At 40.3% G+C, this 17,656-nt stretch overlaps 1 protein-coding gene and 1 long non-coding RNA gene across 10 annotated transcripts in view; one reads left to right on the top strand and one right to left on the bottom strand.

The window, feature by feature from the left end:
• Positions 1 to 12,838, top strand: part of ntng2b (netrin g2b) — a 218,753-nt gene extending 205,915 nt beyond the window's left edge. For all 9 annotated transcript variants that reach the window (XM_061931846.2, XM_061931847.2, XM_061931850.2 and 6 more), the window contains one exon: positions 7,275 to 12,838. In XM_061931846.2, coding sequence (XP_061787830.1) covers positions 7,275 to 7,486 — 212 coding nt within the window. In that variant the 3' untranslated portion in view covers positions 7,487 to 12,838. The remainder of the gene's footprint in view (positions 1 to 7,274) is intronic.
• Positions 1 to 17,656, bottom strand: part of LOC140677634 (uncharacterized) — an 83,502-nt gene that overhangs the window by 43,864 nt on the left and 21,982 nt on the right. The window lies entirely within an intron of this gene.

Consider the following 17,656-nt stretch of genomic DNA (forward strand, 5'->3'; position numbering starts at 1 on the left):
CATTTTTTTCATTGAAAAAATACAGAGGCACACCACCAGCAGAAACGTTAAAAAATGAAACTCCGCCAGGTTGTCTTTTTTTTTTGTTGTTGTTGTTTTCCTATGTGTAGTGCTTTAGTTCCTGTTGCGCTGTTGTTTTGGTGGCTCTTCCTGTTTTGTTGGTGTTTTCCTGTAGCAGCTTCACGCCTTCCTTTGAGTGCTATTGCCTGACCTGCTTTCTATGGGCAAACAAGACTATTTCAGTTGTGCGGACGCTATCCTTCTTTGTGGGGACATTGTTGATTGTCATGTCATGTACGGACACATACTGTAAGTCTTTGCTGTCGTCCAGCATTCTGTTTTTGTCTACTTTGTAGCCAGTTCAGTTTTACTTTCCTTTTGCATAGCCATCCCTATGCTTCAGTGTCATTTCCTAGCGGGACTTGCTTTTTGTTCATTTTTGGTTTAAGCGTAACATACCTTTTTACCTTCCCGCTGTGCTCTGCATATTGTGATCACGACAAACCATCCTCGACGCGTTCCGACTTCTACAAAGCAATGAACACTGCCACCTACTGATATGGAGTATTACATGATTACCCTGCCGAGCTCTATACAGCACAGACACTAGACAACGGCACAATATTTGCAGATTATAATTATTGATTTGCAAATAATATTTTTTGGACCAATTAGGTGAAGTTGCATCATTTCCCACGGCACATCAGACAATATCTCACGGCACGCAGCACAGTGGTTTAAAAACACTGATGTAGACCACGAGGAAGTGTTTTACATTTAGAAAAAAATATGACTCCCTTAATGTACCCTATAATCCGGTGCGCTTTATTTATGAAAAGAGATCGAAAATAGACCCTTAATCGGCAGTGCACCTTATGATCCGGTGCGCCTTATGGTCCGGAAAATACGGTATCTTTAATAACATCCAGTAGTTCAAAGTTATTGTTAAAGATTGCCATTGTTGACACATTCACATGACATAATAAATGGTTATTGTATAAATGGTATAAGGTGTGGTGTAAAACATGTACATTAGATCTAGGGTTCTTAACATTTTTGACATCGGGGCCCAACTTTTCCACTAAAGTGGGCCCTGAGGCCCACTCAAATATTAATACTGAATTAGTAATGTTACTCTTGATTTTAAATCATATTCAATAATTATGTCTAACCTACATACAGTTTTCAACCTTGTCAAATGATATGAAAGCTTGTGTTAATCACAAATATTATTATCAAGGCTTAGGTCAGGCTAATTACAAAAATAAATACTAGTGAAATATACTGCTAATGATGAGACTCATAAAAACTGATGACAAATTAATTTGCATACACTTACGCTGTGTGAAACTGAATACATTCTAACTAAATTAATAATAATACATATGTTTCTTAAATAAACTGTCAATAAAATTTAAGTACAAATGAAAATACAGCTTGACACTTCAGTCATAATTTTAGGCCTTTAAAGCTGCGGTACTTGAATCTTGTGTCACCAGGCAGAAGAAAAACTGCCCCCCTACTCCGCGCACCTTGCTGATAGTCCCTCCCAGCCGCTTCCTCTCCAGAAGAGCACAAAATTGCGCACGTGATCTGTACATGCACCAAATAGCTTGTTGACAGTCTGAAGTTTCATTGGAAGGATCCTCTAGTTCGTATTTTGTTGCAGACTATCGGTAACACACGTCGCCACGCAAAAGGTTTGATTGATTGATTGAAACTTTTATTAGTAGATTGCACAGTACAGTTCATATTCCGTACAATTGACCACTAAATGGTAACACCCGAATAAGTTTTTCAACTTGTTTAAGTCGGGGTCCACGTACACAATACACACAAAATATCGGAAAATGGAACCTGTCTAGAAGGAAAACAGTCACTTGCACATCTAAAGTTAGTGCAAGACTGGCCCACAATGCCCTCCATCTTCAATACGCCGGACCATTATTTATTAGAGTTCTTCTTTGTTTTTTTAGACCTACAGTCTTTCTTTTCTTCCTCTGATTGCCTCTTTTAGTTTTTTGATTAACAGCATATGCTGTAAAAGCAAGCGCAGGTATTGCGATCCTTCCAGGTGGTTGTTCGGCAGCCATGCTTTACTGCAAACAAGTTCGCACCGTGCACTCGCTTCACCATATACTGTATACTGTCAGCCAATGAGGAGGCTCCTTCGTGGGCTCTGCTCACCCCTCCTTTCTGTAAATACTGTGGTTGGATCACCAGGAAGACAAATAATTTGAGATGTCCGATAAAATCGGCCTGCCAATATATAATGCTTTAAAATGTAATATCGGAAATTATCTGTATCGGTTTCAAAAAGTAAAATTAATGACTTTTTAAAACGCCACTGTACGAAGCGGTACATATCCGGTAAAACACGGACGTAGGAAGCAGTACAGAGTAGTTGCGTCTCCCAGTCAGCAGCCCCTCCCTTCTCCTCTCTCCCACACACAACACAGGAGTTGACGACTGCAGCATGAGAGGTTTACTGGCGACGCTTGATGACCTCATCAAACCGCCGCGAGCGGAGCATAACAACAACAAGAGTGTGTTGTTGCCGGTGCTGTAGCCGTGGCTAACAAGCCAGCGAGCTCGGTGACTGACTAACGACACCATGTCTATGGTTTGGGATTATTTTAAAGTGTAGTGTGTCTGACGGATACAAAACTGGCAATTCGTAATGACTGCAAAAAGTTGGTTATGCGAGGAGGAACCAAGACGTCTTCCTTTAATACGAGCAATTTGATCTCCCACCTCTTCAAGAATCATAAGGAGATACACGATGAATACAGGCGGAAGATGGATCAATCAATCAATCAATCAATCTTTATTTATATAGCCCTAAATCACAAGTGTCTCAAAGGGCTGCACAAGCCACAACGACATCCTCGGTACAAAGCCCACATACGGGCAAGGAAAAACTCACCCCAGTGGGACGTCGATGTGAATGACTATGAGAAACCTTGGAGAGGACCGCATATGTGGGTAACCCCCCCCCTCTAGGGGAGACCGAAAGCAATGGATGTCGAGTGGGTCTGACATAATATTGTGAGAGTCCAGTCCATAGTGGATCCAACATAATAGTAGTAAGAGTCCAGTCCATAGTGGGGCCAGCAGGACACCATCCCGAGCGGAGACGGGTCAGCAGCGCAGAGATGTTCCCAGCCGATGCACAGGCGAGCGGTCCACCCCGGGTCCCGACTCTGGACAGCCAGCACTTCATCCATGGCCACCGGACCTGTGCCCCCCCCCCTCAAGGAAAAGGGGAGCAGAGGAGAAAAGAAAAGAAACGGCAGATCAACTGGTCTAACAGGGGGGCTATTTAAAGGCTAGAGTATACAAATGAGTTTTAAGATGGGACTTAAATGCTTCTACTGAGGTAGCATCTCTAATTGTTACCGGGAGGGCATTCCATAGTACTGGAGCCCGAATAGAAAACGCTCTATAGCCCGCAGACTTTTTTTGGGCTCTGGGAATCACTAATAAGCCGGAGTTCTTTGAACGCAGATTTCTTGCCGGGACATATGGTATAATGCAATCGACAAGATAGGACGGAGCTAGACCGTGTAGTATTTTATACGTAAGTAGTAAAACCTTAAAGTCACTTCTTAAGTGCACAGGAAGCCAGTGCAGGTGAGCCAGTATAGGCGTAATATGATCAAACTTTCTTGTTCTTGTCAAAAGTCTAGCAGCCGCATTTTGTACCAACTGTAATTTTTTAATGCTAGACATAGGGAGACCCGAAAATAATACGTTACAGTAGTCGAGACGAGACGTAACGAACGCATGAATAATGATCTCAGCGTCGCTAGTGGATAAAATAGAACGAATTTTAGCGATATTACGGAGATGAAAGAAGGCCGTTTTAGTAACACTCTTAATGTGTGATTCAAACGAGAGAGTTGGGTCGAAGATAATACCCAGATTCTTTACTGATTCGCCTTGTGTAATTGTTTGGTTGTCAAATGTTAAGGTGGTATTATTAAATAAATGTCGGTGTTTAGCAGGACCGATAATCAGCATTTCCGTTTTCTTGGCGTTGAGTTGCAAGAAGTTAGCGGACATCCATTGTTTAATTTCATTAAGACACGCCTCCAGCTGACTACAATCCGGCGTGTTGGTCAGCTTTAGGGGCATGTAGAGTTGGGTGTCATCAGCATAACAATGAAAGCTAACACCGTATTTGCGTATGATGTCGCCTAGCGGCAGCATGTAAATACTAAAGAGTGCAGGGCCAAGAACCGAACCCTGAGGAACTCCGCACGTTACCTTAACATAGTCCGAGGTCACATTATTATGGGAGACGCATTGCATCCTGTCAGTAAGATAAGAGTTAAACCACGACAAAGCTAAGTCTGACATACCAATACGTGTTTTGATACGCTCTAATAAAATATTATGATCGACGGTATCGAAAGCAGCGCTAAGATCAAGAAGCAGCAACATAGATGACGCATCAGAATCCATCGTTAGCAGTAGATCATTAGTCATTTTTGCGAGGGCTGTCTCCGTAGAGTGATTTGCCCTGAAACCGGATTGAAAAGGTTCACAGAGATTGTTAGACACTAAGTGTTCATTTAGCTGCTGTGCGACAATTTTTTCGAGGATTTTCGAAATAAAGGGAAGGTGGGACACCGGTCGGTAGTTTACCATGAGGTCAGGATCAAGGTTAGGTCTTTTGAGCAGAGGATGAATAACCGCTTTCTTGAATGCTAGGGGAACAGTGCCAGAGGAAAGTGATAAGTTTATAATATTTAGCACTGATGGACCTAATAATACATGATGAAAAAGCAAACACCGAAAAAAAGTAGTACCACACAGTTGTCGCTTAAAGACTCTGCCCAAAGGGACAAGCGGTAGGAAATGGATGGATGGATGGATGGCTGACTGCTAGGCCACTTCAAGCACTCACTACTCGCTTGCAGGTCATTTTTGCTACTCATACAAATACGTTAGAGCAGGGCAGATTGAGCCCAGTTTATAATTTCCTGTTATACAGTATGTCAGGCAGTCTTGCACTAAATGAGGACTATGTTATTGTTTACTTTATGACTCTAGTATACTCTGGACTGAAGCTGTGTGCCTTCATTGTTTTTGTAGCTGTTGTTTTGAGGCATGTTTAAAAAAAAAAAAAAGAATAATGCACTTTCTTAGACTTAGACTTTGTGAAAGTCAAAGTATAGTATTTCCCATAGTTGTAATGGGTATCAGGATTATCTCAGGGAGAACATGTCCCGAATTCCAAGCTGCTGTTTTGAGGCCTGTAAAAAAAAAAAAAGCACTTTGTGACTTCAATAATAAATATGGCAGTGCCATATTGGCACTTTTTTCCATAACTGGAGTGAAGTTGTTCTCTTATTTTGGAAAACCTTGTTTTTGATTGATTGATTGAAACATTTATTAGTAGATTGCACAGTACAGTACATATTCTGTACAATTGACCACTAAATGGTAAAACCCGAATACGTTTTTCAACTTGTTTAAGTCGGGGTCCACGTTAATCAATTCATGGTAAAGTTACATTGTTTAATGCATCCAGCGGGGCATCACAACAAAATTAGGCATAATAATGTGTTACTTCCACGACTGTATATATCGGTATCGGTTGATATCGAAATCAGTAATTAAGAGTTGGACAATATCGGAATATCTGCAAAAAAGCCATTATCGGACATCTCTACAAATAATGTTGTCTTCCGGGGTTTTATTTACTAAAATACTTGATTATAAGGCACAGACAAAACGTAGACATACAATTTTTTTTTACATATGATTACTGTTACGCTTTACTGTATGACGCTAGTATGTATATATATATATATATTATTTTTTTTAAGTTAGTGCCCCGGCTTTAAGAAACATCTCTCTGACTTAAGCTTCAGACTTCTTCTGTTTGTTTGATATTGTCATTACTGCCACAAGTGGTGGAAAAGGGTATTACAACTGAGTACCGCTGCGGCCCAATACGGCCCAGAGCTGAGAAACAGATATGTGTGACCTCTCGGGGGCGTTCCCGGCCCACACTGTATTAGATGACAAACTACACTAATATCCGGTTATTTTGTCTAAAGACTGTAAACTTCTTCAGAATAGACACACAAAAGGTTTCCTTGGGTTGGCTCTGACCAAAAGCAGGGATCGAATTTAACCATGGCAACCGCGGCAAGTACCGTAATTGTTTCGCCGCATAAATTGATAAAAACACCCCGACATTAATTTTTTTTCCTACATTTTCAACTGTTTAAGATATAGCATAATTAATGTTAATTGGTGTGAACAACATGGGCGCAGCCATTTTGGAGGCGTGTGTCAAAGGTTAACCGACAACGAGAACAGCCGAGTTGATACACCAGTTGCATCAGGGTCTGGAAGGACGTGAGGTGTTCGGTGAATTTAGTTCAGGCAGCTCTAAAAATGCCGAGTAAGGAACAAATCAAAAAAAGAAAACAGGAACAATTACTGGCTATTGGGGAAAAATGTAGCAAGCTACACAACTTCTTTAGTTAAAGTTAAAGTTAAAGTACCAATGATTGTCCCACACACACGAGGTGTGGCGAAATTATTCTCTGCATTTGACCCATCACCCTTGATCACCCCCTGGAAGGTGAGGGAAGCAGTGAGCAGTGTTTTAACCCCCAATTCCAACCCTTGATGCTGAGTGTCTTTAGGTAGGCGAATTTCATCGTTTAAATGGAGTGCTAAATTAGTCGATCGTTTGCCCAAAAAGGAGGGGAGTGTTTTGGCTATGTAATCAATGCTTGCCTTTAACCTCTTAAGGCCCAAGCTGTTTGTTTACATGCTTTTTCTATTTCTCTTTGCTATTTGGGCTTATTGGACCCTAATTAGAATAAAAAACTAAGAATAATCTTTTTATATGATGTACTTAGTCCATACGTACACAAACATGTACTTTATGTTTAGTGACATGCTAATTCTTATTTTTACACTTTTTTTTCCAAATTCCATTGTATATTATACTCTTCTGACACCACCAGATGGCAGTATAAGGGTCCACATAAGGGCCATAAGACCCCAATTCAGTAGTGTACACAATTTTGGAAATAAGAGCTAAAAGATGCTGTCCACGTATGTGGCCACTAAGCCTTTAGAGGTTAAAGGCCAAAATGGCGGGACGTCGCATGCAGTAAAGACACATCTGCAGCGCAAAATGAGTGTTTTTATATGCATAATTGTTTTGCCTCCGTACCTATCAATATCTAATCTCTCTTTGCTTCCTTCTTCACACCCCCACCCCCTTTTCTGTCCACACGCAGCCAACGTCTGTGACGAGGAGATGCTCCGGTGCCAGAACGGAGGGACCTGCTCCCAGAACCAGAAGTGCATTTGCCCCCCCGAGTTCAAGGGGGTGCTGTGCCAACAGTCGCGCTGCGAGGCGGGCAAGGACTGCAACGGCGCCCCGGCGTGGCGCCCCTCCGCGCTCGCCCCGCTGCTTTGCGCCCTGCTAGCCACGCTAATACCCCACTGAGCCACGCCCCCCACCCTCACAGGCCGAGGTGTGTGTGTGTGTGTGTGTGTGTCGGGACGACCCAAAGGCGGATGAGGCGCCATCCCGGTCACGGACGGACCCGAGCCACTTGCACGGCAGCACTCAATAAAGCTCACTGGCACTCACAACACTGAGGCCTGGCACACAAACGCGCACACGCACACACACACGCTAAATCACAGGACTGACCCAGTGTGTGCTCAGGTGCCAGATGGACAGAAAAGAAACAAGGCAAAAGAGAGATGCAGGCTAAACTATCAATACATATATATATATATATATATATATATATATATAGTATGAATATATTATCTAATCATACCAACCACTGTTCCCTTTATTCCTGAGCAGGAGCATCATGCATCGAACCAAAAAGCAGCGACACACACATCACTACTCTTTCACTGGCTTCACACACACCAGGACGGCTTTCCTTTTCTCGCACCCCTCGTGAAGGCCGGAAGGACGAGCCCCGAGGAGGCCTGCGCGCTTCATGAGAATAATAACAACCAGGTTTCATTTCTTCTCAACCAAGACTTGGTTCGACATCTACTCCATTTCTGCTGCGTATTGTTTTTTTTGGTTCAAATGTTATCTTCAGTCAATGTATCGAATGTGCCCACTTCCAGTCGCTGAGATTAAACATGTTATGTAATAGCCAACGGGTCACGGCGGATAGAAGATGTAGTCACTCTTATGGTTGCTATGGGAACGAGCGATTGCCAGCACCACACTTATCTAGACTTTGACACAACATATAAACGACGGAGAGTATCGAGCGAGTATTGACAATATATGGCATTATTTGAGTATTTTTTGTAGAAATTATTTTTGTTTGAGGTTACAATAAATTATGTAGAAAAAAAAAATATTTACAACAATTCAAAGGAGCATTTTCTTACGCCGGGTGTAAATCTTGCAGTAAATATGACTGTTACTTGCCTTCTTTCTTGTACTTTCCACCCATGCCACTATCATATTTACGCGCTTTCCCACTTCCTGTCTGACAATCACAAATGACTGCTCTTCTGTGCGGGAAAACTACAGGTTGTTTTGTACGCCAAACCAAACAAAAGAGAGAGACTTTATACACGAATGGCGCCCTGGAGGTGGGAGCCGCTTTTCAGTTAGCACCATGCTAACGTTTGGAATTGCTCCATCATCCCAGGGACGTACGGCAAATTTAAAGTAAGACCTCGGGGCCGTTTATGCATTTAAATCAAAGATCATTCTAAAAACTGTGTCGCGCACAAATGGGTATGGAAAGATTTATTTTAAAAAATGTAAATAAAAAAAAATTACAGGGCTTGAAAGTGTGAGGTAGTAAAAGAATTGCATTGTGGGTCGGGACAGCTTATCTACATGGCTGAATGCAAAATGCTAAAGTTTTGTTCTTTTCATTAACTGCCGTGACAGGATCAAACATGACTTTTAAACGCCATCACCTGGCATGTGTTGGTGTGTTCACGGCATTTTCACACTGGTACGTTTGAATGGAAGCATGTTTTATTCAGTTACTCACTTGTAGCATTTAGTAGACCGTTAGCATTTGCCAAGCTGGCTTAGGGGCTACAAACAACGTACAGTCTTTGGGTAAAAAGTCTATTTCCAATACTCATTCATTTGTGCGCAGTGATCAAAGTATTTAAAAGTCTTTTTTTTTCTTTTTTTTTTAGGGAAACCTGCTTATAAAATGAGGCTTGGCACCCTCACCCCACCTTGGACAAATATGCGCTTTAACAGATTTTGCAATCTGAAATTCTTCACCGATATAAAAACTGACTGTTGACGCGCTATAGACTACGTAGTTTGTACAGATATGACTCAATTCCAGCAATTCTACTTTTTTTTTTTTGAGGTAGCGAGCCCTTGGAATAGTACTGAGACAGTTTGTCTCAGTGCGATCCCTTGATTTTTTATTTATTTTGTACAATTCATTTTAACGTAGTTTGTCGCTCTCTCTCACATGACCGTGGGTACAGTACAAAAGTTTTGGCCGACAAAAATGGCTGCCGTGGCCCCACAATGCATTGCCAAGTTACGTGCCCTTTCGAGCCCTATTGTTTCCACATAAACACTCAAGCCAGTTCCTTTCTTCTGTTTATGATCACCTGTTAGCGAATCTGTCAGAGTAACGCTTATGAATGTAGAGCATTGTAATGGACCGCGCTGTGAACCAGAAGAAATATTGTGTACTGACAAAAGAGTAGTGGCAGAATGTAGCAAGACGCTAAGCTAGTGGTGCCCCGTGACTGGGATAAACAAATGTTCCTCTATTGTACTTTCTTCTCACAAAAGATACAGATCGGTCTAATAAAGGTGGATAAAATCAGCTAGCATCATTGCAAGTACATAAGAATGCTTCAGAACAGGGGTGTCCAAACTTTTTCCACTGAGGGCTGCACACTGACAAATCACTGAAACATTTTCAAAACCAATACTGTATAATATATATTTTTTGTTTTGTTTTTACCCTTAGAGCATCCCTCAAGTTTGGTCCCGGAGACCTGAAAGGGTCTCAGTCAGAAAAAATTAAAAATCATACTTTTTTTTAATTTTTTTAATTTCATGTTTAAAAAAAAAACAAAAACCTAAAGTGAAGTAAAGTGAATTATATTTATATAGCGCTTTTTCTCTCAAGACTCAAAGCGCTTTACATAGTGGAACCCATTATCTACATCTCTAAGCTACATATATACATTTAAACCAGTTTGGGTGGCACTAGGAGCAGGTGGGCAAAGTGTCTTGCCCAAGGACACAATGGCAGTGACTAGGATGGCGGAAGCGGGGATCAAACCTGGAACCCACAAGTTGCTGGCACGGGAGCTATATCAACTGAGCCACGCCGCCCCAATATAAGTTATATTATTTGTTTTTTGTTTTTTTTACTTTGAACGCTTAAGTCTCTCGATCAACTGCAAAACTATTTGTCAATATTAAGTTTTTTTGTTTGTTTTTTTCATAGTTTATGCTTTTTTTGTAAAAAAAAAAAAATAGAATACAAAAAAATACATTTCTCCCCCCCCCAAAAAAAATTCAAAGTGGACTATTTGGTGTGGAATAAGTGCCTCCTTCATAACAACAATGATTCTGATTCATTATTATTTTTTGAGCAATGACAGTTTTTTAACTAAAAAAACAAAATCCCGCTAAAAGTCTTGTGGTTTCAAAACGGCCCATTCATAAAAGTGTTAAAAATAAGTCATGCGTTAATGTTTTGGGGGTTTTTTTTGTTTCAATGCTTAATTCTTTAGATCAACTTCAGATCTATCTGTAGGTATTTATTTATTTTTTCCATGTTTTATTTTTATGCCTAATATGTAATATTTTCTCCATAAATATTTCAAAGAGGAATATTTGATTTGAAGTATTTAGAGCAGGGGTGTCAAAGTCAAGGAATAAATTATCTATGGCCCCCGGGATGATATTTGATTAGTATTAGAGCCGGCCCGCAGGCCACAGCAGCCTGCTGCTGTTTTGCACGCACAAATACTCCATCAGTGTTGGTGCTAGGAATTTTCCAAATGGGGTCCCAGGGACCCCATCAAGTCAAAAAAATGGGGTCCCACAGTAGGTTTTTGGGGTCCCACTTTTTTGTAACCGTTTTGAAAACAAATGATAAATGTATGCATTATCCTGTCATAGCTCACATTCTATATTGTGTTTTGGAAAAAGGTTGTCATAAACATTACTTAATTCATTAAAAAAAAAAATAATACAAAAGAAAACAAATGTTTATGCATATGTAAATTTATTCAGTTATAAAGATTCATTCACTTTCTTCTTTCCTTCATGGATCTAAACTTTACCGCTGCCAGAGGTTTTTTCTATATTTTTATTGTAATATTTTCAGAATGTGTGATCTATTTTTGGCCAAAGTAAGACAAACAAAGCAATTTGAAGTTATCTTTATTTTTTAGTTTTAATGCCATGATTTTAATAGTACGGTCCGCGTGTGCACAGATTTTCCTCCGTGCGGCCCCTGGGCTAAAATGAGTTTGACACCCCTGACTTAGAGCCTTGGATAGGTGAACATTGATTTTGATTAATTATTATGTTTTAAGCTAAATAAAAGGCAGATTTGTGGTATAAGGGTCCACATTGCAACTTTTTCTCGTTACAAGTTTACTCTTTTATCCCACTTGTGTTTTTTTTTAGTAATAGTAATAGTAATAGTTTTGCGCCGCAAATGGCCTGCGGGCCGTACTTTGGACACCCCTGCTTTAGAACTTCAGGGGTACATGAGCATTCCTAAAAGCTCACTTTTCGGGGCGTTAAGTAATACTGCCCCCTTGTGGCCAGGCAAGTGACAAGCTATTTGGCAGAAATCTCCAGTAAGACGATGGCAATCAGTCGGGTGCAGAACGTCGACCTTAAATTGGGTGTGCGATCATTTTTCACCGAATATTATCTCATCTTTATTCATGTAGTGTAGATAAAAAGCAAGCAAAGAGAGTATATTGTTAAATATACAGGGAACACAAGGTTTTGCTATTTCTGGAGTTGCCTTACATTCTTAACGCTTTACTTCAGTGACGTGCGGCGAGGTTCATGTTGATAAAAAAGCTTGCACAAAAAAATAATAGTTCACTTTCGGGGAAAAAAAAAAAAAAAAAGACAACTTAATTTGAGTGCCTATTTGTATAAGAAGTCCGTGCGTCTATTATGTGTGGCGTTAGTTAGGAAAGAACTACGGCGTCAACCAGTAATGACGTCATAGAGATGGCGAAGAATGATTTGTTTTACTAGAGTAGGCTAGCAGGCACGTTGTGAAATAAAGACGTGTTAAAAACACAGTTAGATAGTTAATAACACAACACCATATATTATCCAGGAAGTGCTCTGTTACTTTGTTGTAAAATGTCTCCTTATTTTCTTTCTTTTAGTTGAGCTTTTCCTCTCCGTAGAAAAAAGGCAGCTCACGTAGGCACTTTCAAAATGAACCATACCCTCTGCAATGTTTTGTCCGATTATCCGTAATAATGATGTAAAGACGTTACGCAGGATGCGGAAAATCATGGTGTGTAATAAATGCTGCAGGAAACATTATAATGGCGAAGAGGCAACTCACAAATTTCAATTTCAATTTGGCGTGACACCGTTCGATTATTAAACGATAACAAGATTACCAATGCACCTTTTCCCCATACAGGAGGTCTTTTTCAACAGGGTATACAGTGGAACCTCGATATACAAACTTATTGGTTTTTGAACATGGTTCGTAAAAATCTAAACGTTTGTATAGTGAAGCAGAATTCCCCATATTAAGCCTCAACAAGTCACTATTTTAGTAAAAAATAAAAAAAAATGCAATGTATGTATGTATATATATACACAGGTAAAAGCCAGTAAATTAGAATATTTTGAAAAACTTGATTTATTTCAGTAATTGCATTCAAAAGGTGTAACTTGTACATTATATTTATTCATTGCACACAGACTGATGCATTCAAATGTTTATTTCATTTAATTTTGATGATTTGAAGTGGCAACAAATGAAAATCCAAAATTCCGTGTGTCACAAAATTAGAATATTACTTAAGGCTAATACAAAAAAGGGATTTTTAGAAATGTTGGCCAACTGAAAAGTATGAAAATGAAAAATATGAGCATGTTCAATACTCAATACTTGGTTGGAGCTCCTTTTGCCTCAATTACTGCGTTAATGCGGCGTGGCATGGAGTCGATGAGTTTCTGGCACTGCTCAGGTGTTATGAGAGCCCAGGTTGCTCTGATAGTGGCCTTCAACTCTTCTGCGTTTTGGGGTCTGGCATTCAGCATCTTCCTTTTCACAATACCCCACAGATTTTCTATGGGGCTAAGGTCAGGGGAGTTGGCGGGCCAATTTAGAACAGAAATACCATGGTCCGTAAACCAGGCACGGGTAGATTTTGCGCTGTGTGCAGGCGCCAAGTCCTGTTGGAACTTGAAATCTCCATCTCCATAGAGCAGGTCAGCAGCAGGAAGCATGAAGTGCTCTAAAACTTGCTGGTAGACGGCTGCGTTGACCCTGGATCTCAGGAAACAGAGTGGACCGACACCAGCAGATGACATGGCACCCCAAACCATCACTGATGGTGGAAACTTTACACTAGACTTCAGGCAACGTGGATCCTGTGCCTCTCCTGTCTTCCTCCAGACTCTGGGACCTCGATTTCCAAAGGAAATGCAACATTTGCATGGTTGGGTGATGGTTTGGGGTGCCATGTCATCTGCTGGTGTCGGCCCACTCTGTTTCCTGAGATCCAGGGTCAACGCAGCAGTCTACCAGCAAGTTTTAGAGCACTTCATGCTTCCTGCTGCTGACCTGCTCTATGGAGATGGAGATTTCAAGTTCCAACAGGACTTGGCGCCTGCACACAGCGCAAAATCTACCCGTGCCTGGTTTACGGACCATGGTATTTCTGTTCTAAATTGGCCCGCCAACTCCCCTGACCTTAGCCCCATAGAAAATCTGTGGGGTATTGTGAAAAGGAAGATGCAGAATGCCAGACCCAAAAACGCAGAAGAGTTGAAGGCCACTATCAGAGCAACCTGGGCTCTCATAACACCTGAGCAGTGCCAGAAACTCATCGACTCCATGCCACGCCGCATTAACGCAGTAATTGAGGCAAAAGGAGCTCCAACCAAGTATTGAGTATTGTACATGCTCATATTTTTCATTTTCATACTTTTCAGTTGGCCAACATTTCTAAAAATCCCTTTTTTGTATTAGCCTTAAGTAATATTCTAATTTTGAGACACACGGAATTTTGGATTTTCATTTGTTGCCACTTCAAATCATCAAAATTAAATGAAATAAACATTTGAATGCATCAGTCTGTGTGCAATGAATAAATATAATGTACAAGTTACACCTTTTGAATGCAATTACTGAAATAAATCAAGTTTTTCAAAATATTCTAATTTACTGGCTTTTACCTGTATATATATATATATATATATATAGCTGAGATAGGCTACAGATCCCCCGCGACCCCAAAAAGGGACAAGCGGTAGACAATGGATAGATATATATATATATATATATATATATCCATTTTCTACCGCTTGTCCCTTTTTGGCGGTAGAAAATGGATATATATATATATATATATATATATATATATATATATATATATATACACATTGTCTACCGCTTGTCCCTTTTTGGGGTCGCGGGGGTGCTGTAGCCTATCTCAGCTATATATATATATATATATATATATATATATATATATATATATATATATAGAATATATAGATAGATAGATAGATAGAGAGAGAGAGCGAGAGAGAGAGAGGTTTATTTTATACATACAAAATCCAAAACCAGTGAAGTTGGCATGTTGTGTAAATCGTAAATAAAAACAAAACACAATGACTGCAATGACAAGATATTTAACGTTCGAACTTATTTCTTGTAAATATTAGCTCATTTGGAAATTGAAGCCTGCGACATGTTTCAAAAAAGCTGGCACAAGTGCCAAAAAAGACTGAGAAAGTTGAGGAATGCTCATCACACACTTATTTGGAACATCCCACAGGTGAACAGGCTAATTGGGAACAGGTGGGTGCCATGATTTGGGTATAAAAGCAACTTCCATTAAATGCTCAGTCATTCACAAACAAGGATGGGGCGAGTGTCACCACTTTGTGAACAAGTGCGTGAGCAAATTGTCCAACAGTTTAAGAACAACATTTCTCAACCAATTACTGCAAGGAAATTTAGGGATTTCACCATCTAAGGTCTGTAATATCATCAAAAGGTTCAGAGAATCTGAAAAAAAATCACAGCACATAAGCGGCAAGGCCGAAAACCAACATTGAATGCCCGTGACCTTCGACGCTTTAGGAGGTGCTGCATCAAAAAGCGACATCAGTGTGTAAAATATATCACCACATGGCTAAGGAACACTTCAGAAAACCACTGTCAGTAACTACAGTTGGTCGCTACATCTGTAAGTACAAGTTAAAACTCTACTATGCAAAGCGAAAAACATTTATCAACAACACCCAGAAACACTTCGCTGGGCCTGAGCTCATCTAAGATGGACTGATACAAAGTGGAAAAGTGTTCTGTGGTCTGACAAGTTCACATTTCAAATTATTTTTGGAAACTATGGACGTGGTGTCCTCCGGACCACAGAGGATAAGAACCATCCGGACTGTCTCCCATTGAAAATGTGTGGCGCAATATGAAGCGTAAAATACCAACTTCAACAACTTAAGCTGTACATCAAGCAAGAATGGGCAAGAATGCCACCTGAAAAGTTTCAAAAATTGGTCTCCACAGTTCCCAAACATTTACTGAGTGTTGTTGAAAGGAAAGGCCATGTAACACAGTGGTAAAAATGCCCCTGTGCCAACTTTTTTGCAATGTGTTGCTGCCATTAAATTCTAAGTTAATGATTATTTGAAAAAAAAATTACGTTTCTCAGTTCGAACATTTAATGTCTTGTCTTTGCAGTCTATTCAATTGAATATAAGTTGAAAAGGATTTGCAAATTATTGTATTCTGTTTTTATTTACCATTTACACAAAGTGCCAACTTCACTGGTTTTGGGTTTTGTACATCAAACATTTGTTTAGCCTTTTTAAAGAAAATGAATGCATCATTGCAAATCAAAATTATCATGTCATATATATGATGTCACATTGACATCATATATGCCACGTGTAAAGTGGCAATCTCGCGAACACCCTGTGTGTGTGTGTGTGTGTGTGTGTGTGTGTGTGTGTGTGTGTGTGTGTGTGTGTGTATATATATATATATATATATATATATATATATATATATATATGCATTTATACATACACATATATATAAATGTATATATACATATACATACATAAATACATACATACATATATATATATATATATATATAAATACACACACACACATTCACAATTATACACACACACATATAAATATATACATACATATAAATATATATACATATATATATATATATATATATATATATATATATATATATATATATATGTGTGTGTGTATATATGTATATATATATATATATACACATACATAAATAGTGTAAAGCGACTGGGATGAAAATCAGCACCACCAAGTCCGAGTCCATGGTTCTCGCCCGGAAAAGGGTGGAGTGCCATCACCGGGTTGCGAAGTAGACCCTGCCCCAAGTGGAGGAGTTCAAGTACCTCGGAGTCTTGTTCATGAGTGGGGGAAGAGTGAAACGTGAGATCGACAGGCGGATCGGTGCGGCGTCTTCAGTAATGCGGACCCTGTATCGATCCGTTGTGGTGGAGAAGGAGCTGAGCCGGAAGGCAAAGCTCTCAATTTACCGGTCGATCTACGTTCCCATCCTCACCTATGGTCATGAGCTTTGGGTTATGACCGAAAGGACAAGATCACGGGTACAAGCGGCTGAAATGAGTTTCCTACGCCGGGTGGCGGGGCTCTCCCATAGAGATAGGGTGAGAAGCTCTGCCATCAGGGGGGAGCTCAAAGTAAAGCCGCTGCTCCTCCACATCGAGAGGAGCCAGATGAGGTGGTTCGGGCATCTGGTCAGGATGCCACCCGAACGCCTCCCTAGGGAGTTGTTTAGGGCACGTCCAACCGGTAGGAAGCCACGGGGAAGACCCAGGACACGTTGGGAAGACTATGTCTCCCGGCTGGCCTGGGAACGCCTCGGGATCCCCCGGGAAGAGCTGGACAAAGTGGCTGGGGAGAGGGAAGTCTGGGCTTCCCTGCTTAGGCTGCTGCCCCCGCGACCCGACCTCGGGTTCAGCGGAAGAAGATGGATGGACATACATACATACATACATACATATATATATATATATATATATATATATATATATATATATATATATATATATATATATACACACACATATATATATATATATATATATACAAACATATATATACATTTATATATATATATACCGTATTTTCCGCACCATAAGCCGCCCTGGGTTATAAGCCGCGCCTTCAATGAACGGCATATTTCAAAACTTTGTCCACCTATAAGCCGCCCCGTGTTATAAGCCGCATCTAACTGCGCTAAAGGAATGTCAAAAAAACAGTCAGATAGGTCAGTCAAACTTTAATAATATATTAAAAACCAGCGTGATGTGGGCGCGCATGGAGTCGTATATCAACATGGACGGAGCTGCGTG

The sequence above is a fragment of the Nerophis lumbriciformis genome, linkage group LG39 (genome assembly GCF_033978685.3).
Source record: "Nerophis lumbriciformis linkage group LG39, RoL_Nlum_v2.1, whole genome shotgun sequence".
Taxonomy (NCBI): Eukaryota; Metazoa; Chordata; class Actinopteri; order Syngnathiformes; family Syngnathidae; genus Nerophis; species Nerophis lumbriciformis.